This window comes from Hyaena hyaena, unplaced genomic scaffold (assembly GCF_003009895.1).
Source record: "Hyaena hyaena isolate Hyena2069 unplaced genomic scaffold, ASM300989v1 scaffold_186, whole genome shotgun sequence".
NCBI lineage: Eukaryota > Metazoa > Chordata > Mammalia > Carnivora > Hyaenidae > Hyaena > Hyaena hyaena.
The window spans coordinates 2,081,868-2,107,528 of record NW_024080818.1 but is presented as its reverse complement, the minus strand read 5'-3'; the positions used below and the strand labels follow the sequence as shown (position 1 = coordinate 2,107,528).

The 25,661-nt window shown below is 37.3% G+C and overlaps 1 protein-coding gene across 1 annotated transcript in view; it reads right to left on the bottom strand.

The window, feature by feature from the left end:
- LOC120237648 (ceruloplasmin-like) overlaps positions 1-25,418 on the bottom strand; it is a 29,649-nt gene extending 4,231 nt beyond the window's left edge. The window contains exons 1-18 of the mRNA XM_039241037.1: positions 25,414-25,418; positions 25,120-25,233; positions 23,758-24,008; positions 22,129-22,341; positions 21,456-21,626; positions 20,392-20,634; positions 17,573-17,738; positions 15,754-15,884; positions 15,237-15,377; positions 14,494-14,705; positions 12,788-12,938; positions 11,947-12,159; positions 10,857-11,064; positions 9,920-10,059; positions 8,172-8,300; positions 6,224-6,330; positions 5,068-5,269; positions 2,237-2,376 (exon numbers count right to left, since the gene is read on the bottom strand). Coding sequence (XP_039096968.1) covers positions 2,237-2,376; positions 5,068-5,269; positions 6,224-6,330; positions 8,172-8,300; positions 9,920-10,059; positions 10,857-11,064; positions 11,947-12,159; positions 12,788-12,938; positions 14,494-14,705; positions 15,237-15,377; positions 15,754-15,884; positions 17,573-17,738; positions 20,392-20,634; positions 21,456-21,626; positions 22,129-22,341; positions 23,758-24,008; positions 25,120-25,233; positions 25,414-25,418 — 2,937 coding nt within the window. The remainder of the gene's footprint in view (positions 1-2,236; positions 2,377-5,067; positions 5,270-6,223; positions 6,331-8,171; positions 8,301-9,919; positions 10,060-10,856; positions 11,065-11,946; positions 12,160-12,787; positions 12,939-14,493; positions 14,706-15,236; positions 15,378-15,753; positions 15,885-17,572; positions 17,739-20,391; positions 20,635-21,455; positions 21,627-22,128; positions 22,342-23,757; positions 24,009-25,119; positions 25,234-25,413) is intronic.
- Between the last annotated feature and the right edge of the window lie 243 nt (positions 25,419-25,661).

The window sequence follows — 25,661 nt, the reverse complement described above, 5'->3', positions numbered from 1 at the left end:
TCAGACAATATCTGGTCTTACAAATCCCAGAAGTTTTAACAGAAATGTTTCTAACTAAGGACACTAGTGACATGATGATCATTCCTTGAAATGTAGCTAATCAGGAAAACTCAGGGCTACAGGAAGTTATGAATAACAATCCTAATATCCAGGCTTTTCCTTCAAAAATATGGGGAATGTAGATGAAGTACAAAAAGGTCATGATTGTTGGGGCTAGGTAGTGAGTAAAGGAATTCATTATATTATTCTGTCTACTATGTCATATAAAATCTCCTAGAATTAAAAAAAAATAGCTTTAAAGCCAAAACAAATAAGTTTGAGAGGAATAAATTTGTTCATTAAAGAGCAGAAAAGAAAGCACACCAATAAAGCTTTGTGCAAATCAAGTCATGCACATTCATTTAATTTGTCTAATAGGCCCTGAGCAATAAAGAAACTATGAACATGATACACATCTAGAATCCAGGAAAGCTTTATCTGAAACTTTTATCAATGCCAAAAAATGGACTGTGTTATGTCAAGTGGTGGAACTAAATATTTGTGGTGTCAAATGCATAATTAGCCCTCAATTGTACATTAATGTTTATAAAAAGGATTAGGATGAAGAGATAAAGAAAATTCTCCTTAAGCAAATAAAGGATGCTGATTTGAACACTGAAAAGGGAAAGGATAAAACTCAAAATGTAATAAATTAGAGAAATGACCAGGCAAAAGTGGTCAGTAAAGAAACAATTGTAAAGAGTATGACTTGTTGGGTGGGAAAAAGCAATTGTGACAGAGCTATAAAGAGACTAAGACTACATAAAGTAGAAAAAGATGGAGATAATTATATAAAAGAAAAAGTTACCATAAAGTCAATTATCAACTAATTCCACATTTTTATTTTCATAACAAATGCTAAAGGAATGATAGACCTAGAAAGTTACCATTTATAACTCTCACTGTAAAAATTGATTCCAGCAAGAATCATCTTAAAGCTACAAGGTGAAATATAGTTGGAGAATAAAATATGTTTAAAAAAATCACTTCACAGATTACTTATTAACTACAAGAGGAAGATGATATTTTTATTTTTTGATGTTTATTTATTTTTGAGAGAGAAAGAGAGAGACAGAGTGTGAGCAGGGGAGGGGAAGAGAGAGAGGGAGACAGAGAATCCAAAGCAGGCTCCAGGCTCCCAGCTGTCAGCACAGAGCCCGATGTGGGGCTCGAACCCACGAACATGAGATCATGACCTGATCCGAGGTCAGGTGCTTAATAGATAAGCCACCTAGGTGCCCCCAGATGATACTTTTAAAATGGAGAGAAACGGTAGGCGTCACCTTAATAAAGTTATCAAACAAGTCTCAACAATGTCAGCTCCTATTGACATCATGCACCTCTTGATATGATGCCTGGAAAGCATATAATATCGCCTGTATAGTGTTCATGTCAAGAATGTTTACCATGGATCCAATTATGAGGAAACCATCAGACCAAGGTAGAATATGGGACATTTTATGAAAATGGCCTGGACCCTTCAAGGATGAAATGACATGAAGAACTGAGAAACACAATGAAGGTCTCTTCTTTTAGTAAAGATAAGACAATGACAACCAAATGCTATGTATAAATAATTAGATCCTGGTTTAAAAAAAAAACAGTTATAAAGAACATATTGTGGACTATTGGGGATATTTGGATGGATCATATGTTAGCTTATACTATTGAATTAATGTTAACCTTGGGGGTGTGATAATGTTATTGTGGTGGAGCAAAGATTCTTCTTAGTCTTAGGATGCACATGGCTTTAGTATTTAAGGGTGAAGAGCCTTGATGTTCGCTATTTACCTTAACTTTGGTTGGGAAAAATAAAGAGAGAGACAGAGAGAGAGAAAATGTGATGTGTATGAGTGTTCAGAGTGTTTTTCTTTCACGTTACTAAGGGTTTGAAAAAAAGCTGGGATAGAAAGGGTGAAACTAAAGGTGGTTATAGAAGTGTTATTTACCTACCATGTAACACCAGAGTAGAGTGATAAATGCACTTCATCCATTCACAAGCATTTGCTGAGTGTTCACAGGACACAAAGAGCTGAATGTATAACTATTTACGTGCATGTGATATAGTATAAATTGTAGGTATTGAACTTCCATTCTGGTTTGGTCATTTCCTTTCTAGTCTTGTCATCCTAATATGCTGCCCCGATAACTACTTTCTCAGACGCAATAATTAAATCAAGCTGTCTAGGACTCTTACCGTGTATTCAAAGCTGTGGCCATGAAAGTGAACTGTGTGCAGGTCAAATACGCCCCCCATGCCAATCATATACCAATTCACTTCATCCCCAACGTGGAACGTCAGACCTTGGTTGTTTCCATACATCATTCCATTAATTGCTGTGGAGGGACACAATTTATTATATTCAACAAAGGTTTTAAATAATGTAGGCTTCTTTTATTATTTTTTAATTTTTTAATGTTTTTATTTATTTCTGAGAGAGATAGCAAGACCGAGTGAGCAGGGGAGGGTCAGAGAGAGAGAAGGAGACACAGAATCTGAAACAGGCTACAGGCTCTGAGCTGGCAGTCAGCACAGAGCCTGATGCGGGGCTCAAACCCATGAACCCTGAGGTCATGACCTGAGCTGAAGTCGGAGGCTTAACTGACTGAGCCACCCAGGCGCCCCAATGTAGGCTTCTTTTAAAAACACCTCATAGAAGTATCATGGCTGTTTTCAGAGGCCATGAGGATTTTAAAGTCAGCCTAAAGAACCTGTTACACATGACCAAGCCATCCATTCATAGATGAGTCTAACCAGAGTTTTCTTTGCCTGAGGAAATGAGGCATTGCCTTTGATTTAACATAATTAGTTTGAACTAGAATATTTCACAACTAAGAATACTTAAATTGATGGGTACTTAAAGATGTCTACATATTTAGAGCACATTTAAGGTGATAACAAGATGCTTTGAAATTAAGTATGTTCCTCTTTAACTATTCTAAGTCAGACTTTTGTGCTCCATCACTAGTATGACTAGAATGTCTATTGGCTGAAATCCAGGCCTTTTGTCTTTCCCTCTGTCTAATCCTCTATAGGTGTGGTTTCCAAAGGGTAATAGGAAGAAAATATTAATTTAGTTATATATGTTATATGTATATATGTATATATATGTATTTTATATCCTCCTTTTTACCGTTTTATTTTGTGTTCATCTTTTGAAATGCCAAAAATGCTTTAATACAATGGTACCAAATATAGAATTTATAACCAGATTTCTATGGAGGCTTGGGTTCTAATACTTTTAGCTGATAGAGGGATGCTTTAGAAACAACTAGGGACTCTGCTTTAGACAGTGCTTCTCAGACTTTAATGTGTATGTGGCGTGTCCTATCTTGTTAAAATTCAGATTATGATTTACTAGGTCTGTTTAGCCTGAAATTCTGCATTTCTAATGAGCTCCCAAGCGATGCTGCCGCTGCTGGTCCATGGACTGCACCTGGAAGACACATGCCTAGCTGACTGCCAGAGCCGTCCCTATGGTACACATCGATTCCTATTATTCCCTCACAACTTGTGGGAAGGTGTTATTGGCTCCCTAGGGGCGGAGACTATGGATGCTGCTAAACATCTCGCGATACCAGGACAGCCTCCCCCCACAGTAGTTATCAGAGTGATAACATGAATAGTGGCAAGCTCAAGAAACCCCAATTTAGACGGAGTCTAAATTCTTAACAGGCTATTCAAGGTCTTGCACAATCCTGCTGGCTTTTTCTTTTCTTTCTATCTTAGTCCTCATTCTTGCATATACATGGAATGTCATTCCCCTCCTTTTCTACTCGACAGATTACCATGCATCTTTAAATACTCGACTTGAAATTCCCCTCCCTTTAATGAAGCCTTCTTCCAAATAGGAATTCAAAACACAGCACTGTGTTTCTATTTCTGTTATAGCAGCCCCCAACATCCACCTTGCATTGTAACAATGCACAAGTCTGCTGCCCCTATGCTGTGAACAACTTGGCAGAAGCTGCCTCATCTCATGGTCCTTAGCTCTCAGCAGGACACTCCATGCCCTTTTTGAGTCTTATTAAAAGATTATGGGTGGCAAGGCTTCAGTCCTTGAGTTAATTTTAAATTTTAAATTTTAAATTTACTATATATGTCTTGGGCGGGGGGAAATGAAGAAGTTGAAAAAGATCACATTTGGGTTTGCCTTATGTGAGAATCCCTTATCTAGTCTTACCCCAGAGTTGCCTCAGGTGGAAGGACTGGGACCAGGAGTCTGAGATTGTGTATGTGCTTTTTATGTGAATAATTGTCTCATTACTATGATTCTAGATGGGAGGGAGGACATAAACTGGACATGCCTAATCACAATCAAACTATAGAAGAATTTTGGTTGATGAGTGTGGGGTGTTTTAAACTTTCTGCCTGGTGGGAAAATCAGGTGGGGCCATGTTCTTTCCAGTGTGCTTCAAGCCCCACCTCTTCCTGTGTTCATCCCTGTAAAATACTTAGAAAAGTGGGTAGCAAAGCCTTCCAGAAATTATAGCTGGTATTCTTGGTTTTACATAACCCGCCCACATGGCTCCAGAGGCACTGGAATTTTCCACGCTGTTAAGTCTACAGCCCTTAGGCCAGACCCAGCCCACTCACTGCCTGTTTTTCTATGGCCCATGAGTAATGGGTTTAAATTTCTAAATGGTTGAAAAACAAAACAAAACAAAAAACCATTTCCTGACATGTGAAAATTATATGATATATAAATTTCAGTGTCCATAAACGAAGTTTTACTGGCTCATAGCCACATCCATTTATTGACATCCTGTCTACAGGTGACTTTGTGCTCCATGGCAGAGTAGAAAGTAGCTTATGGTAGAGACTGTATGGTTTACAAGCATAAATTCTTTAGTATCTGGCCATTTCTTTAAAAAGTTTGCCAACCCCTGGTCCACATGATCTACGTAACAGCTCTATGTGACTGTCTTCTCTGAAGGGCTGAGTTCTGACAACTGTGAACCTTCATTTGTTCCTTTGTGGAGAACAACCTATGGGCCACAGATGATAAGTCAGCGAGTGGACATTACCGTGCATTTGGTTGCTGAGAATAAAAGTGTCATCATTCCTGTCTACTTCGTTTGGTTCCGAAGAATAGGTTCTGACATTTTCTTCAAAGTACCAGGATCTGTTCTCATCAAAAATCATGAAGTGGAGAACACGGTGAACCAAGCTGGCTTTGGTGTTTTTGCGACATACTATCAAAGGGCCCACCAGTCCACTGTTAAGATCCTGAAGAGGTAAAGCAACATTATTAACTATGTCCAGAACTAAAAATTTCCCCCAACCAGTGAAACGAGTAGAATCAAGGGTTAGTTCTAGGGAGGTCAGATGCTGAGTTTTTAGTTTTTAGGATTCTAAGCCTGAGAGTAAGGAGTAAAATGTTTGACATGTTAAATTCTTGATTAAGGAAAAATTGTCATCCTACTCATTCGAGTTGAAATCTAAAGAGAATAGCTAACTCCTGAAAGGGATTTCAGACACATTCCTCAGTGGATTTAGCTCTCCTTTTAAAATTTTAATTAAAAAAAAAAAAAAAAAAAAAAACCCAGGCTTTGATTTTAATTAGAATTTCCTGGCATTGGAGTTGGTTGGCAGTGGAGTCGAAAGGTCTTGGACCCTTTCTCCTGTGATGCTTCTGCCCCTACAGCTGTTTGTGGCTGGGAGCCTTGGTTTGTTTATACTCATTTTGGTTTGGGGTTGAATGTTTGTGTAGATTCTTGTGTTAGGCAGAGAGAGGGCCAAAATAACTAAAAGTCTGGAGAGGAAACTTTTGTTGCTGTTGCTGTTAAATGCAAATAAACTGAACTCCAGAGTTGATGGTTTTTTAAAAAAATATACATGTGTATGTGCTTATTTCTCATTAAATCAGAGAATTTTAAATTCCATACTTTGTTGTCTGTGATCCAAATCCTATTCAATGAAACAAAGAGGATATTATTGTATTTTCAACTCACAGTGCCATTTGGGAAAGTATCATGAATCTAAGTAATCACAATGCAATGATTTTGCGCTTGTAAAATGCAAAACTGTGTAGAAGAAAAGCTGAGCAGCATTTAGGTTACTTAAAAAAGAAAGATTACACAGAACTAAGATTTTTTAAAAACACAAATAAACTCCTTCTTTCTTCCATTATAATTTCTAAGAGGAGATAGGAGGAAAACCATGACTTGATTTGAAGTTTACCTTAACCACGTCCACAGTTGAATAATAAAACCAAGGTATGCACTCAAAGTCCTCTGAGGCAGGACCAGCTCTTTCAGGAATCTGCCAAACGTATGTTTGGATCTCTCCTAAAAGAGACAAATATGGTGTATATAAACAGAATCTTTCAAAGCACATGTTTTTGTGGGAAACCAGATAATGAGCAAATCCTAAAGCTACACAAATATTAGGGAGCGTAGTCCTAGTTTTCCATTCCTGATCTACTGTCGTCTTGGTGTTAGCCAATGTGTTTACACTTTCTGAGCTTCTGTTTTTCTCATGCACATAAAATGGGAATTTAGGGATTAGACAAGATGGTGCAAAATGAAGCCACTGATGTTGCATTACTTGGGCCACAGGGTGAAGTTGATGTAACCATCACTGCTAGCCATTATGTTCTCAGGGTTATGAAGCAAAACCTTATAGTGATTTTGCCATTGAAAAATGGTAGTCATTAAATATCTAACTCATTCATTTAACAAATATTTACTGTAGTAAAGATAACTCGGGGTTTGAAATGTGACAGACTTATTTTGAATTCCAGCCCTGAACCTTCCAATTTATAGATCAAATGTGGCTCTTCCCTGCTCCCAAAGCATTTGCATTAGCCCTACTGAATCTGAATCCTATATTCTTGCCTATTTCAGAAAAGTTCTTTTGGACACCTCTTCCCACCCCTGCCCCTTGCTGAATAATCTTGCATCTCCCACTCTCAGAGGCCTAAATTAATTTTTCCAAGCATCTCCACTCCTATCCCTAGCCTCTCTGCTTCCAAATCTTTAACAATCAATCTACTTAGTACCAACTTTCCCCTTCCAAAGCACCACAGAGTGCCTGGGCACAGCAGGTACTCAGAAGTGTTTGTGGAATGTACATAATTTGATCCTTCCCTGCCTAATGAGCACAGAGCGCTGACTTGCAAACTCCCTTGATAGGAGATTGATGTTGACACCACAATGGGACCGTCTCTTTTTTAAAATCGAAAGGGAATATTCCACTCACCATCAAAATCTGTCTTTCATCCCTCTGTACCACATATCTTCCCTTTCTCGATCTGACTCTTTTGTTGATACACTCAATTCCCTGAACTACTTGTTTTGATAAGCAACTTTGGTAGACACTCCAGAGGCCTCACTCAGATTCCTCTTTAAGAATGAAGGAAACTTTGCTCCACAGGCCGCCCACCCCCATCAGGATAGCCTTGGGGGAAAAGAGCCACCGCACCCAAGCTTGCATGCAATGCCAGATACAGGGTCAGAAAGGCCCAGTTTTCTCACCCCACTTCAGAACAGCTGAATGCCACCCTATCTTCAGAACTTCTAGGTTGGCTGTGATTTCTTTTGAGGCTGCTTCTCTACTTAACTTCTGCCCAATTCTGTTTCCTTGTCTTTCTTTCCATTGCCTTTGATCCCAAGAGCACTATCTGCACACAGATTTTCATTTCAGAGTCTGCTCCCTGAACATTTATATTAAAAAGCATTTGTTTTCACGTGAGGCATGTGGAATGGAATGCTGTATAATGATGATGCCATAGGAATGTTAATACATGATGTTCATTACTTCTTAGTGGTTCAAGTCTCTCCCTTGCTCCCTCCTTCACATGCTGCATCTTATACTCAACTCCTACTTGAGCACTTGAATTGGAGAGATGGAGCACAGTGTAAGAATACCGAGCAGCAAGACAGGTAGAGAATGGGGGAGGAAGGTGGTTCTAGGAAAGAATCGTATAAAATGGGGAGTTTTTCCATGGTATCCATCCTGGAGGCAAACTCAAGACTTGTAAAAGGAACTTGCTCCTAAACTACTTTAGACCATTCTTACTAGTCCCCTGGTCTCTCTCATCTAGAACTACACTGATTTTTAAGAAAGAATATTAGCACATAGCCCTGCATAAAAGCTTTGAAGCTTTTCTCTTTCCCAAAGCAGTTACCTGGTTGAGTTGGAACAACAGTGGAATAGTTTGTTTTCACTCCATGAGCATGAATTGAATATGGTCTTGAGGCTTCATTTTTAAAGATAATTCGGAGTTTTTGACCAGGAGTGAGAAATATTATAGGACCTAGGGAATATAAAAAGGAAAATGTTATAATGTTATAATAAGTTGTTATTTATTTTAAATTATGAGTCATCTGTCCCTGTATTTATACAGGGACTTATTTTTATCTTTTTTCCTTAACATGGAGCCAAATAAAACACACTTTTAACAAATAGATCATTGCTGATTTATGAAACATGGCTTTGCCTGGAAAATATAAGTCTCTAGAAAACTTACTTTGGTGAGCATCAGTTAATGCCTACGAAAACACACAATTTAGATGTGAAATCTTTTACATTCTTCTTGACCAACCTTATCATTTAAACCTTTTATTCTTTCCTCCCTTTAGTGGAGAATTAGGAGAAGCTGAAGGCCTTTTTATTGGCGAAGGGTGATTTTTATTTTTTTTTCTCACAGACCGAAGACCCCTTCATTATACTCTCTCTCCCTTCCATCCAGGTCAAGAACTGGAGGTAAAAAAAAGTTCTTTTAAACCTTCTTTCTATTTAGAGTGGATTACATCAGTGACTAAAAATTCTGGTTTTGAGATTAACTAAGCAGTAAGAATTCTCTTTGAACTTGTGCTATAATTAACTGCAATCAGAGCCCTGAAGACATCTGGTGGACACTAGATGGTAGCAGAGACATCTTCGGTTTGTCCCCTTGGCCGTTTCACCTTTCCAAACACTATCTATGCTTGTTTTCCCTTTTCCATAAAGTGTTTTCCTTTTTTTTTTTTTTTAATAAATAATAATGGAATCTAGAGGGTCATACTGTATTATTTATCTTGATGCACTCATCCAGAATCCTAGTGAAAACTAACATTCTGCTGTTACTAAAGATAGGAGCCCACCCAATAACAGTAGGAACTGGGTAGCATAGACCTCTTTCTTGGGGCCACAAATGGGGAAGTTCATGAGGCCAAGGAGAAGCCAAGGAGAGTAAGATTTTCTCCAACTGCATGTAAACCCATCTTCAGAGGGTCCCACACCAGAAAATAGCCTCCAGTAGACAGACACACAGATATCAAGACCCGAATAAAATTTGGGAATATGGAAATGCCATGTGACTTCTGGAAATACTGTGCAACATATGGAAATGTCATTTGACATATGAAAACATCATACGACCTCTGGAAATGCTGTGTGACTTAGGGAAATATTACATGCAGGTGCTTTGGGGTGACTTATAATTTTCTTAACTTACCTGTCAAGGGTAGAAGAAAGGGCTGTAATTTTCCTCACTCTTGGACAGAAGATGAAACTAAATATTAACACTTCAAGTGTTTAAGTTAAACATTTAAACAAAGAGGCCCTTTCCTCACTATAGTAGAGCTTCTGGGCTACAGTTTAATATCAGTGAAATGATCTCCAAAGACTATTTGTAAGGTCTCTCTAGAATTCATGAGTTCTGAGGGTAAGAAGCCAGGTAATCTGAAACTAACCACATTAATTTTCTATGGTCTTTTCATTTTCTATGAAATAACACTTCAATCAATTTGCTTGATTCAAAAAGTGCCTACCAACAAACAAATTAGAGGTTGAATTATAGGCATTTTCCTCTGTCAGGATAAAGGTTAACGATATCCTCCATGTGTATAACAATCTCTAGTGACTGAGTACAAGAATATCATGTGTTAATACCTAGTATACCCAGATGTTTTTCATCTTCATTTCTTTTTGTTTGATTCGTAAATGTGATATCCTCATACTGACGGTATATGACTTTCTTGTATTTGGACCCAAGATATGTCCCAGTTTTATCCAAATATATGTTTGTTTCGCTTTATGGAAATAGAAACAAAAACAAAAACAAAAAGCCAAGTTAGTTAATTTAACAATTAAATTAGATGAATTCTCATGTGAAAGGACTCCTTATTGAAATAACATGATTGATTAATGTCTAGAGGCTACTTCACCATGGAAAGTAATTCTTCTTAAAAAATATCAGTTCTGGTAAGATTGTTGGTTATTCACTCTACTTTAAAACATATTTTCAGGATGAAATTTTAGTTTCGATAAATGAGTAAATAGTATAAATGAAAGTCAGAGAAAGAAATCAAATTTTACACACACACACACACAAATGAGTCTTCGGTTTGAGGTTCCCAGAAGAAGAAAGATTGACAGAAACAAATGAAGACAGAAAGGAAATCTGCCTGATGCCAAATGTTAAATGTAGTTGAAGTCACATTCATGACACCTCAGCCTGAGGAGATTGACTGGTAACACACCCGAGGAAGATCGGAAGCAAGAAATGAAAAGAAAGACAGGAAGAAACAGAGCATAGAAGTAAGCGATGCAGATATTTAGGAAGATTTGAAGCCACTTATAATTGAAGGAATGGCACACGGATACTCTGTGAAGTTTATTTGTAGTGGAATGCATCCTAAGCACATGCATGCCTCATACATACCCCGCAGACACACCCATCACACACATGCACGCCAAATGCACAAGGCACACCAGGCAAATACACAATGCGTGCACACACAGGCACATGTGTGAAAGACTGAAAAAGAAAAGGTGGAGGACTCTGGAATGAACCCTTCCCGGTTTGAGATGGAAGGTAGGGCCATACTTCTTTCCTTGTAAATGCTGCAGTTCTTTCTCCCACTTCCTGCTGGGAGAATAATCCCACACAATTTCCTCAGCTGCGATATAAATGGTTTTCTCTTCCTCATACTGTGTATGATCAGGGCTTGGCTTCGAACACTGCCTCACGTGGTATTTATGTTTCATGCCTCCTAGATAGTGCTCTGTTGTCATGCAAACCACATTAAAAGTTCCTGGAGGCAAGTAAGAAGAGTGGGTAAAGCTCTGCATTCGGATTTCTCTGTGAAGTCATGTATAAGATATAAACCCCCAAATGAAATATAGTAAGACAGTCTACTTATTTTTTTCATTAATTTCACAGATGCTTATTTATTCTCAATGCCAGGCATAGTTCTAAACATCAGTGAACAAAATAGCTAAAAATCCTTGTCCTTAGGGTTTATATTGCAGGGTGGGTGTTGTCGAGATAAGCAATAAACACAGCAGGTAACTTTGATATAGTTGGAAGCTGATAAGAGCTATGGATTAAAGAAGGCAGAACAGTGTAAGGAAGATTGAGAATCCTGGGTGGGGCAGAGAGGGGCAGGGAGAGGTCAAGGGAGAAACTAGCATTATTCTATAGGTTGATCAGGCTAGGCCCTGACACCTCTAACCATTTTCTGATATGGGGGTGCCTTTTAAAAACATTTTGCCAGCAGCAATCAACCTCACTGAAGTGAGAAAATTTCCCTAGAGAGCAAAGGCAGAGAGAAGACAGAAACAGAAGGAAGGCCTGGGAAACAAATGAACAGAAGAGTAAGAAATGGAGAAGATAATAGAATAAAAACAAGTTCAATGCTTCAAGGCATCTTCATCGCTTTTGAGGAGCTGGGTTGATTTTGAGGAGCAAGGAGTCTGGTGCCCAGGAAGAGAAAACAGAGAGGTGGAGGCTATTTTTATGTCCTGAAAATGATACACTACTGCTCCTATAAATTAAATGGAGCAGGGGAATGGTATTTTAATCATTTGCATATGGTCATTTTTTTTTCTGTACAAACAATATTCAGTGCATGTAAAGACACTGTTTTTCACAATTCGGACATGTTTCAGCCTGAAAGAGAAGATCGACTACTTACCTAAGGAATCTGGTGTCATAGAAAGTGTCTGAGAGATGTGGGGAAACAGAGAGATGGTGTCATCCCTTGATCCTAAGGAAGTGAAGGTATTTCCTGAAAAATATATTCCATGTAAGTCTTTTTCTGATCCCACACTAAGAACATGCCATGAAATGTTGTCTCCTAAGCACATATCCAGTCCGGGCAGATTTCCATACATGTATCCATTTATGGCTATAAGACATTTGTGACAAAGAAAAGAATATTTAATTTATTGTAACTTGGCATCTCTTGAAACTCAGTGAAGGACAAATCATAAAGCAGCTCATTCATGTAAGAATCTCAAGATTGAGTTAAACCCTTTTTTAGAATGGAAACTAATGCCAAAGAGGCAATTACTTGTCCAGTGTCATTAAGTTAATATTGAGAGCAGTTAAGATCAGAGTCCAAGTCCCCAGATTCTAGACCAATCCTTTCCCCCTATACTTGCAGTCTTCAAAAACTAACCAATCAACCAACCAATCAAGTAACTAACCAACTCAGTAAACACTCCACCCACCTACACCACTAATTTGGGAGTAGAAAAATACATGAGTTTTATGTCTCACATCTAGTAATAGCTAAACAATATAGTGCACCAAAAAGGCATTGTTAAATATTTAGTAAACTGAACTTAACATAATCATTTTAATTGTTAATTTTTTTGTGTGTGGGGAAGTTAACTTTAAAAGAAACATGAAACATAGTAACCAAAACTATGGGGAAAAATGTTTGTCTCTCTTAAACAATCCCAAATTCTTTAGGCTCAGTGAAATTAACCAACTGTTAATGCATTTATCTTGTAAACTGAATGTTCCCTTACAGTACATCTGGTTAGACTCTTGGAAGTCTGGATCCTCTTTATCCACATTTTCAGGTTTTGTAGTGAAGGCTCTGATATTTTCATCTAAGAGATAGCTTTTATTTTCATCAAATATTGTGGCAAGCAGGTAAAACTCTTTGTCTTTTCCCTTCTGTAGATAAGAATTGAAAATAGAATAGGTGTGAAATATAGATAGTCTATATACAAAGTCTAGTCAAATAGTTGATCTGTACATAGGATTTCCTATAAAAAAGGGATTTGTATAATCCTGGAAAATCCACTTACGGATATTTATATAAAGGCATGAATCCCAGTGAATGGATTTATCACAGAACAAAGAAGTTAAAAATTCTCTACAGCTGTTTGCATATAAAGCTTTTACTCTGAACTTACAAAGCCCTACATCTGAACTTCATAAAATTGAACTGTATGATCATAGATGTGTATAGTGGCTTTTCATGGGATGCTTTATAGAAAGTAAGTTAGGTAAAATGTTTTCAATTCTAGAAAGTCTGCATTCTTACCATTTCTGAAGAAATTGAATACGTACACATATTTATATTTTTAGATAGATAGAAAAATTACATGTACTACAAGAATTATGAGACTTAAAACACTTTCATTGTATGGATGCCTATTAAATCTCATTTTTAAAGAAAATATATGTTCGATTATACATATATTTATTTGGAGGGATTTATTAGGCTTTATTACCTTATAAATTATAAATGCAAAAAGGAAATTGGATATTAGTTGAATTGTGAGTAAGGAATAAGGGAAATTCATTTGTCAAGCATTTATCGAGCACCTACTACAATGTCAGAGAGGGGCTGTGGTTGTAACAAAAGAATTAAAAAAACTTGTGTGTGGTTTCAAGAAACTTATAGTCTGGTGGGACAGAAAGGCCAGTAAATATAATTGCATAGATAAGTGATCCAACAGAAACATACACAAGAAACTATGGTAACCTGTAGAAACCACTTTAGTTGGCGAATATTGTCTGAAGGGCAGGAAGGGACCTTCAGTCTGAGTTTTAAAAATGTCTCCCCTTTTAGCAGGTAAAGGAAGAGGACAAAATCAAAGAGATGTGTATTAGCCTTCCTTCCTCAGGAACTAGCAAGCTAATTTTGTAGTGGAGCCAGAATTGCATGTGCAGGGTGGCAGAGAAGGCTCATGAATTTGGAGGGATCAACAGGGCCTCATGTGTTGGTTTCTGAAGCAACAGACTTCAGAGCGATTTTTCATGTGGAGAGTGCTATAGCTGGATTTGGAAGGAAGGGATGTGGAGCTAATTTGAAGCAGGATGAGAGTGGAAACAGGAGCCAGGAGGTTAAAGAAATTCAGAAAGAGGAGATGGTGACTCAAATAAGGCAGGGGTATTGGGAGTTTGGTGACTAATGTTGGAAGTGAGAAAGGAGTTGTTGACAAAGTACTGGGATGGGTGATGCCATTAACTAAGAGACAGAGTAGAAGAAAAAAAGCTGATTTATAGGCGAGAGGGGCAGAGAGTGGTTGTCCAGAGTGAGATAAAGAGTTAGGGTAGGTATTCATTGGGCAGAGGAAGATACAGGTCTGGAATTAAGAAATGGATAGAATTGGGAGAATCAGCACACAAAAGAAATTCATTGCCACATTACTTTTCCCCTGCAGCTCTGTCTCAGACAACCCCTCACCAAGGCATATCTGGACATAGTTCCATGACTCACCTGTTTGCCATCCTTTCCAAGACTTCCATTTTTGCACACGACCAGAGGCCCTACAAGGCCAGTATTGATGTCTATTGTCATATTTACTGAGGAATAGTATAACCAAGTCAGGCAGTTGGGATCTGTGGAGGTAGGACCCACATCTCTTGGGACTTCCCATGTATAGACAAATGTCATGCCAGGATTTACATGTGAGGAGGGTGGAGGGATACCTAGTGAGAAACAAATATTTGTGAAAAGAGACCTAGGACCAGAAGTACCCTAGTCTAGACTATGAGATCTCTGTGTGCAAAGACGTATCTTGCTCACCTTGTAGCACCTTGGGTGGTAGTTGAAAGGTGTTAAAGATGGATTACTGCCGTAATAAGGACACAGAGCTGGTATGATGTGAAAATCATAATGATTTTAAGAAAATTATGAAAATGATTTTCTTAAGATCATTATGATTTTCTTTTTATCTTATTTTTAAAATTTGAGAGATAGAGCGTACATGCACACACTGGTATGAGCAGGCGGAGAGGCAGAGAGAGAGACAGAGACAGAAAATCTCAAGCAGGCTCCACGCTCAGTGTAAAGCCTGCTGTGGGCTCAATCCCAATGACCCTGGGATCATGAGAAGAGCGGAAATCAAGAGTTGGAGGCTCAACCGACTGAGCCACCCAGGCGCCCCAGGAGGAGTTTTATTTTCCGAATAGCATTCTATTGCATATGACTTGCTTGGGCTTCCCTTGCTCTGTACTTACCTCCTCCAGGTGTTTTGTAGAAGGAGCCCTCGTTGCTCTTGTTGTAACGTAGTCCATGGGGATGAATGCTGAGTGGCAGGGAAGCATTGTTATAAAAAGTGATCTTCATGGTCTGTCCCACTTCTGCCTTAATGACAGGGCCTAGAAACCAACAGAATTAGTAGAAGTCCTCGGTTTTCACAAACACAATTGTGAGGTATGTTACTTGAGTAAGTTTCTTCTAGGAACAAATTAAGATGATGCCATGAACCAGAAATGTATCCAACTGCAAGAGCTCTAGATGATTCAGGGTCTTTTTAGAAAGTCACTTTGGATCATGTGAATATATTAATCTTATTGGATGTACAGGGACAAAATAATGCAGTTTAGAACTGCATGAATCAGAATGTATTGTTTTCCTAAGGTTATAAGAGGACAGCTAAAATCTCTAAAACCGTGAGATGTGCATACTATTTTGATTGCACAGAATATGTAGAAATGGTGTTTATAGCCCTGCAAACTATGAATAGAATTTTACCAAGGATTCCAAGGTGCTTTTCTCTCGCCTTCTGTGTTCGGAAGGAAGCATCTGTGTATTCACGGAAAACTATTTTATTGTAAGTTCCTCCAATTCTGGTTGGGCTTTTTTCAAAATATACCTGAGATTCACTGTGCAGAGAAAATAGATACACAAAAAACTTTTAAATTAACAGTGATCATGTGAAAAGAAGGCAAGAATCTACATATATCCATTTTAAAGTACTTGTAATTTATTTATAAAAGCAATGCATGCTCATTTTAGAAAATTTGAAAAATAAGAAGAAATATGACAAAAATTTTTTAAATCTTCATAATCTCACCGTGATCAACATTTTCCATGGACTTCTTGTCAGTCTTTTATCTATGGATGGATATATAAGTATCTATGTCTGTCTACCTGGTAGTTTATCTACACATTTTCTTCTGGAATAAAATATTTTTTTTTCCAGTCAGGTAGTTAACAAACATTATTTTTTAAACAACTATGTGCAGAGATGCTAGACTATTAAGATGAGAGATGTCATTCTTATTTTTAAATTTTATTATAATAAAATTAAATTGGGTCCCCTACAAAAAAGTATTCCCTAGCAGTGAAGGAGTGACTTGTCATACTAAGACATCATAGAATTTCATAGCCAGGATAGTCAAGCAAGCTGAAAAAAAAATCTACTAATTCATACTTATTTTAGTTAATATACAATGAGAGTTAGACCTAACTCTGAATCTAATTTTTTCTCTAAGCCCAGATATCTTTCATACAATTAATGCAAAATTTCCATTACACAGATTGAATAATTTGTTGATGAGCTTTAAAATGTAAGAAAAAATATTCACTTGATATAACAGTCTTAGTTTTCTCAAAATTTCTGTAAGTAATTTGGAGAAAAATAAATACCATGGGAAGCATTTCTTGTTATTTTTATAACTTGATATTTTCTGACATATAACTCATTCAACAGACCCGAAGGGTTAAAACTCCTATAATCTTTGGGGAGCCTAGATGGTTCAGTTGGCTGAGCATCTAACTTCAGCTCAGGTCATGATCTTGTGGTTCATGAGTTCAAGCATCATGTCAGAACTCATGTCAAATGTTTAAGAATAGACATTAAAATTTTTTTAAAAATAAAACTGTAATCTTTGAGTTGGTAAATATAATTATAGCAGTTAGACTATCAGAAAGACTTTTTGTGTACTTTTAAATGCTGATGCCACAGTAATATGTTTTGGTCTTAGTTTTTGGTCATGAAAAAAGTAACTGGTAATATATTCTTAGATGTTATTAATAAAAAATATTTATAAAATGTGATTTAAGAATGTCATAAGAAAGAATTTTAAAAAGTAATTTAAAAAATAATTTCATTTCTTGTTTTAATTAAGAAATAAAATTCTTAATTTCAAAAGTATTAAAAAATAATTTCACAGGAAATTATTTAATTATGTCTTCAGACCTTAGCAAGAAAATATAAATTATATGTAACATTTTAAAAAAATCTTTGTAAAATTGTTATTGATAACATTATCCACTGTGTCTCATAATTATATACAATAAATCTATTTTAAAATTTAGTGCTAGGAAAAATCAATGAGCGGTATGTTTCGTTTTGTACTGGCTACCAAGGTATAGGCAAAATAGAGAACTATTTTGTGTGGTAGTGATTTTTCAACTCAATATTTTCTAATTACTGATATTTTTCTACCTTTATTTTATCAGTACCTTTTTATTTTAAGATGCCTAAATCTTTTTTAAGAGTAGCTGGTTATGAAAAAGTTCAATTATCTTTATTTAACCATAAATATTTTAATCCCTGAGTGATTACCTTCCAGAGGCTGTTAAATTTTTTTTAGTGAAGAAATTTATACCAGATGGAGCATAGTTCCAAACAATTTTTTCAGCAGCAATATAGTAATGTATAACACGTGTCCTAGTAACTTTTGTTGAAGGTTTGTGGCAATTCGTTACATTGAAAAAGGCCTGCATACTATCTGAAAAATAGTAAACCCAAGTAGAGAATGTTATTAAAATATTTTTCTTATTCCTAAATATTTTGTATCTTAGTCAACAATATTGCAATGTCTCGTTTTTTGAGAAATTCAAGGTATTTTACTTATGGACTCTGTGTAAAAACCTAAAGTGTAAGAAGCAAGTACAAAAAGCAGGATACAAAGATGGATGTTAGAGGAACATATATTACTGGAGAATAATAATCACCATTGGACCAGTCTCTAGAAGATGGTGCCTGTGTACCAGGAAGAATTGAGAGTTGTTTTGGCCAAAAACATCTTTCCTCGTGGGTATAAAATTACTACCATTAGTCACGAATGAATTACTTGATTTCTTAGGTTAACTAGTTGGCAGGCAGGAAGAAAATGAAGGCAGGAAATTTTCCATGAGGGCATCAGTCCTGTGCTTTGATTTCAGAGCACTGTCGGTGGGAGTGTAAATTAGACTTTTTGAGTAGACCTTTTGGAAGGCATTCTGGCAGAATTTGTTGTAATTAAACACCCTGCAGTATATAATTTCACTTCTTGGTAGTCAACCAAGAAAAATATTTGCATATACGTAAAGAGATACAAATAAAATGTATAAACTATGTCATCGGTAATAAGCCAAAAAAGTGGAAGCAATTCAAACAAAGTCCAATCAAGAGGCATGGTTAAATAACTCAGGATACATCCCCAGTGTGGAAAAGTACACAAAAGTTTATAAGAATAAGTTAGATGTATGGGGAATGTCATAGAAAAGATTTCAAGACATATTGGTGGATGAAAAAAGAACACAATATAGTAGAAAATTATATGCAGTGTGATCTACTTATATCAAACAAAACACAAAATATAGCTGTGTATTTTTGTTTCTACATGTTCATATATTATGTGAAAATGCATAAAAACAGGTCCAAGTATTCGTACCCAGAGTATACTATCTAGGAAGGGGTAAGGATGGTGATGGAAGGGTTGGACTAACAGTGTGTCCTTAAATTCTCTAAAGACAAAAACCACAACATTTGATTTAATTGCTAATTGTTGTGGTCTAAACACTCCCACTGTGGGCAGTCTGAAGTTACCAAGAGTTTACCAGCTGGCTGTCTTAACTCTCAGCCCTCTTGAGATGGTACAAGGTGGCCCCCATACATCACATTAGACTTTCACTCTTTCTGCCTGCTGTTCCCCCATCTATTCCTCCCCCCACCTCTTTCGTTCCCCTTTCTGTCCTTCCTTTCTTTCCAACAAAAGTCTATCCATGTATCCTTGTAATCACTAATAACATAAAGTAGAATTTTAAGCAGATTTTAAGTAAACATTTTTAAAAGAGTGGAAGTAAAATTTTCAAACCACATACAACTCTAGGACACAGAAAGAGATTGATTAAACACATGAGAAAGCTATGGAGTCAACCAAATCAGCCAAGGAACTCTCAGACATTTCTTCAATTGTGCTTAGGGCCAACCGTATTCTTTCAGCAGAGTTGAGGGCCAGACCTGACTTGAAGACACCCTCTGTAAAGTAAATAACTAGGAAGACTGGAGCTGAATGTACATTTTCACCTGAAAATGGAATTCCTTTCTAAGTGAGAACCTTCTAATCATTAAATTTAATCCTTGAGTTATAGGAACTACATAACCCTTTTCCCATAACCCTAGGACGGCCACAACACATAGGAAATCCTGATAAATACTTGCTGTGTACTTCTTTAAGTAATTAACTGAAGCATGATGCTAATCAAAGGATGGGACTTAGAAAAGATGAGTTTTGATCAGAAAAGTAAACCCCATTTTTGTACAAAAAATGAAAAGTGAAATTCTTCAATTCTAATAACAACCACGTTTTTTGATTGAAAGGTAAAACAAAACATTTGCAAGATTGTATGTAGCGTTTGGTCCTATTTAAGACTGGAAAAGATTAATAACTTCATAACTGGCCATCATGTTATTTAATGGAGACTGTGAATGAAGAGGCAAATAAATGAAAATACGTAGGTTTCCTGAGCTCGGGACTAGAATAATTTGATCCTACATAATTCCTGGCAATTCTTCTTATAGGGTTTTGCACAAGTGTTTTAACCTCTTGAAACTTATTTTCTCAACTAAAAAACAAACAAACAGTAATATGTGCTTTGACATTCAGGCTTTTTGTAAGGCTCACCACCTAATAAATATAAAAGTTTTGGGGGGCACCTCAGTGGCTCAGTCTGTTAAATGTCCTACTGGACATGGCTCAGGACATGATCTCATAGTTTGTGAGTTCAGGCCCCATATTGGGCTCTGTGCTGAGAGCCTAGAGCCTGAAACTTGCTTTGGATTCTGTGTCTCCCTCTCTCTCTGCTCCTCTCCCACTCACACTCTGTCTCTGTGTCTCTCTCAAAAAGAAATAATTAAAAAATTAAGAAACAATTTAAAAAAGGTTTTTAAAAACAAAACAAAACAAAACAACCTAATATATCTAAAAAGGTCCGTTTTTATGGAGTTAAGTGTCAGAAACCTGGGTTCTAGTTCTAATCTCTTCACCTACTTTCTAAACACAATACCATCATCTCCCTAGAAATAAGTTTCTCTATTTGGAAGATAAGGCATTTGTGATGGGTTGTAGCCTTGAAAGTTCTCTGAGCCTGCATTACATAAAGGTAATAAATTCCTACCATATATCTGGCATCCCAGCTTCCACACTCCAGGGCCCTTGGCCACCATGAAGGCATCTTCTAGTGAGGCCGGGAAGACGGTGATGGTGTCCTTCCTGTGATTCCTAGATATCAGAGTTTGTCCATGCAGATAGAGAGGGTGTGTGTCCAGCACACCACCCATGCCAACAATATACCACTTGACCCTGTCCTCTACGCACATGGTGAGATTGGGCAGATTTCCATACATGTATCCGTTTATTGCTGAAAATGAACGTATATTTTATTTTACTTTATCTTTTAAGTAAACTCTACCCCCAACTCAGAGCTCAAACTCACGACCCTCATATCAAGGGTTGCATGCTCTACCAACTAAGCCAAGAAAACAAACGTGCCTTGATCTATCATACATGGTAGATCAGAACCACATGCTATACATTCTGCGCATTTCCTCATTATACAAACCTCACCGTGTCAACATTCTTCTCATGCATAATCTACCACAGGATTTGACTTTTGTTTCACACATGAAAAGGCTATCAATATTCTATATAATCAGAAGTGTTAGGAGCACAGAGAGTTAAAGGAAAGAGAAGGAAAGTTAAGTTGGAAGGCAGGGAGCAGAGCCGAGAGAAAAGAATAGAAAGAAGCTAAGTCCCATAAGGAAGAGAACAAGGACAGATAGAGGTGACTGAGATGAGGAGAGCATCTTTTCTGAAAAATCCTATGTAGAAACACATTTTTGTGAAATGTGTCAGTTATGTTTCTGTTCTTCCATAATAGCTTATTACCTTAAAATTACATCCTTCAAAAAAAATTACATCCTTCCTATGTACTGCCCGTCCACTTTTGATCAATATCAGTCTTTAGAAAACATATGCATCTACCTAGCTTTATGTGCTATGACACTTTACAAACTAGCAAGACTTACTAGATGACTTGCATATCAACCAGTGTGCCCTGGGCGAAAAACTGGAAAATGTAGACACAACCACATAAACTTGAACAAAAGGAAATCACTAAATAGAATTACAGAAATTAGAATTACAGGATATTATGAATAAGAAAGTTTTCTTTAATCTTACAGTGCATCTGATTGCTCTCCTGGAAGCCAGAGTCACTCATATTTACTTTGCCAGATTCAATATACGTCTTAATATTTTCATCAATATACCAGCTACTGTTTTCATCAGTTATAGATAACATCAAAACATAAGACCTGTCGATATTTTTTTCAGTGTCTCCATCCAATGTGCCTGAAACATAAAGAACAACAAAACTTGCTCTTCACAAAAATTATTTTTGCTGTGAAATAAACTGGTGATTCTAATTGATTCAACTTAAAATATAAAAATAAAATCTTGCACATCTGCAGACAGATCCGTAAGGAGCAAAGCATGCAAGGAACAGGCAGACAGCTTCTCATCTTCCTACTTTATTCCACTCTGCTGATTCAACATATCTCTGTAGAAGAAAGGGCTCCATCATTTTGTGTAAAGATGGCTTCACTGAGGTTTACTGGGTTTGACTACCATCTAGTGACCATCTTGCATCACTGGTCTTGAACTAAGGCATTGGACTCACCATCGCCATCTCGTGCTCAGAGTCTGAGAGGGCAGCTTTACTTTCTCCACTGGAGAATCAAGGTCAAGGCAGGAAAAGAGAGCTCATTTGATAGAAAAATTCCACTAGAAGAGCAAGGGAAAGCCCGCTTATTCTGGTTCTATTGCTACAATGAGATTTTTAAAAATATGTTACCTCTTTTGCAAGTCAGAATTGGTCCAATAAGACCGGAAGCCACATCTTTCGGAGTGTCTACGTGGGAGTGGTAAATCCGTGTCACACAGTTACTGTCATTGGGGCCAGGTCCCTGTTTCTCTTCTACATACCACTTGTAAGTGTATTGTGCCCCTGGTTCCAGGTGATCATCTGCCTTTTGCAGGCCCATAGTATTATCAGGATAGAGAGCACCTAGGAAACATAATCGGCACTGCGGTCACAGTAACCATTGGCAGCACTATTTTGAATGTGACTCATGCTTCTCTATGAAGCCATAAATGTATGTTATTTTATATTTTCAGAATCAAATGTGCATTTCTCCCTTCTTCTTTCCTGCTTCCTGTCTCTTCTTCCTTAGCTGGCTTCCACCTGAATGCCCAGTGTGCCCAGTTTCTAGACGAAACTAGAATGAGGCAGGCAGCATAACTGCACACCATTATCACCATTACTGATGAATTCCAAAAATATTTACTGTGCATCTACTATATCCGTAGACCTTAGATACAGAAGTCTGGGCTCCTGAGTTGCCCTCCCTATTTTCCTCACTGCAAATCAGACTTGGGACCCCAGGCATCAAGAGGCATCCATGTGTCCTCCACTGGAATGCAAAAGTGGCCCTCTGCATAGCTTACCTTACCCTGAGCTATACCCCAGTTCTGAATCTGGGGACTCTCTCTTCTTTCTTTCTCCTTTTCCTAGAATTTTGCCTCTGATCTTTATCTCTTGAGGCTGGAGCCTTCATAACTATGAATAAAATCCCTCCATTCAATAGAAGATTTGGAAGCATGGACAACTTCTCACACATTTATTTTCAGGACCTCCTTTCTCCACGCTGAACACAAAACCTTCTTTGTTGGCTTTTTCTTCCCTTCCTTTTTCCAACACCATTAGGCAGCTGTGAGTATAGATGTTTACGAGACAAGATACTGCCGGGAAAATAATGATTGTTCTTGACGCTGATGTTTTCAAGAGGCTAATCCTCATCCATTAGGAAATGAAATGAGGTGGGGGCAGAATATTATTTTTGCCAAGCTAACATTTGTTCATAAGTGTCTCCTACCAAAAAATTTGAATGAGACCCATGTTTTCTCCATTAAGCCATGAATAGAGTTGGTTTGTATTATTATTGTCATTATTATTAAAATTATTAGTGAAAAGTATGTTTCCTTTCCCAGGAATTGCACAAGAATAGTCACTTAGTCAAGATGAGAAAATGAAAAAGGACTGTCTTGGATATAAACATTAAAGGTAATCAGGGGCATCTGGGTGGCTTAGTCAGTTAAGCATCTGACTTCAGCTCAGGTCATGATCTCACAATTCATGAGTTCAAGCCCTATGTCGGGCTCTGTGCTGACAGTTCAGAGCCTGAACCCTGCTTCTGATTCTATGTCTCCTTTTCCCCCTGTCCCTCCCCCACTTTTGCTCTGTCTCTTTCACTCTCAAAAAATGAATAAACATTAAAAAAAATTTTTTTAAACATCAAAAGTAAAAGCCTGCATTTATCCCAAACTACTACTATTTGATAATTCCCCTGCTTTCCCTGCAGTAATGGGCTCATACTTCCCATAAACAACAACTCAGAAATATAAGGTAAGAGGACACACTTACCTTCATTTTCTTTAGTGTAACTGAGTCCATGAGGATGGAAACTATAGATTCTTGAAGCAAAATTTTTTACATGTACATAAATGAAGTCTCCAGTCTCTGCCTTAATTATTGGACCTAAAAATCCCAGCCAGGATGGCTTTTCTATGATCGTTTGAAATGTGTCATTAGTATACTGAAAATACAAAGCCTTTTTATAAACAGATCCTATCCTGTTTGGGCCTCCTTGTAGATATGCATAGGACTGAAACTCTCTGTAAAAAAATAAACAAAGAAACTAAAAGTGAGAACTTTAACACATTTTGACAGGAAAGAAAAAATGTTGAATCCACTGAAACTAGAAGTAAGAAGCTTTGCAGTCTGATTTTGATAGACAAAATTCAAGACACTAGAGAAAATGTGAAAGGAGTTAAAAAACAAAAGATGTTGTAGGCAAAGAGAACATTGGCATATGTGCTAAAGCGATCAAATACAAATACACATGGCATTTTGGTTTGCAAGACTTATCAAATTCTTTGTACTAAAAGCCACAAAAAGGTTTCTAACCCCACTTGAAGGTTACTTTAGATCTTGAGCATTAGATCAAGTCTTATGACTTAGAATTGTTTACACATTTAAATGGATTTGTGGATTTGTTGGTAGACTTAGGGTCATTTCGCCAACAAATACGGTAAATCAGAACCCCATCCATAACCCCTAGATTTCTTCCTCCTAAATATTTGAAAGAAGAAATCAAGAAGATGGCTGCAATTTTTACAATCTCCACCACACCCTCCATATCAGAAGAAATGTGTTGTTTTATATCTTGAGCACCATACAAAGTTGATGATAAACACAGAATTAGAGATAATCCCTAAAGTAACATTCCATGATGGTAAGAGTGGTGACAATTCTAAAAGGAAGAATCTGGGGCGCCTGGGTGGCTCAGGTGGTTAAGCATTAGACTTCAGTTCAGGTCAAGATCTCAAGATCTGTGAGTTCAAGTCCCGCAGTGGGCTCTGTGCTGACAACTCAGAGCCTGAAGCCGGCTTCAGATTAGTATCTCCCCCTCTCTCTGTGCCCTTCCTCTGCTCATGCTCTGTCTCTGTCTCTCAGCAATAAGTAAATGTTAAAAAAAAATTATGGAATAAGTTCTGATTTCTATCAATATCTGTCTTCTATGACAATAGAAGCTAAATAAATAAATGAGAAAAAAACCAAAAGACAGCAAACAAACAAGCAAACAACGAAAGGAAGTGGTTCTAATAGCAAATATACCCTTAAAGTGTCAATCATGGGAAATTTTTCACCAGCATTTTATCAGTAAGTAACAACGATCAGCTTTTGTTTCTGATAGCAACTTTTCCCTGCAAAGGTATTACTTACTGATCTTCCAAAAAAGTCTTCCCATTGAGCATATTTTTACCAGTAGGAGCATAGTTCCAAGTGGTTTCTTTGATGCCAATGCTGTAGTGCCTATCTTTTGCCCAACCTGGAGAACTAACAAAAACCAGAAGCATTAATGGTAAAAGGGCCTTCATTTTCAAACCCTAAGCCTGGAGAGGCTAAGTGAGTGATGCCTGCCTTTCTTTTATAATCCAGGCTTTCTTCCTTTATTTGTATCCATTTACATAAATCAGGGTTGCATAAGAGCCCATCATGTGTTTCAACTACACATACGTCATTTTGATTCCAAATGCATTTAGTTTTCATTAGTCAGGCTGGGTGAAATGTTGCACAAACAGAGAATGCTGATTCTTGGCCAGTATTAGAGCTTGCTTGAATTACTGGTACATAGGGCACCCAAGTCATCCATCATCCAGGGACAATTATTATCTGTTCCTAAATTATAGGAATTGTCTACAGTTTATTCTCCAGATCCACTTTCTCACTGTTCCTGTCCATCCTATGTACCATTCCCAGATTCT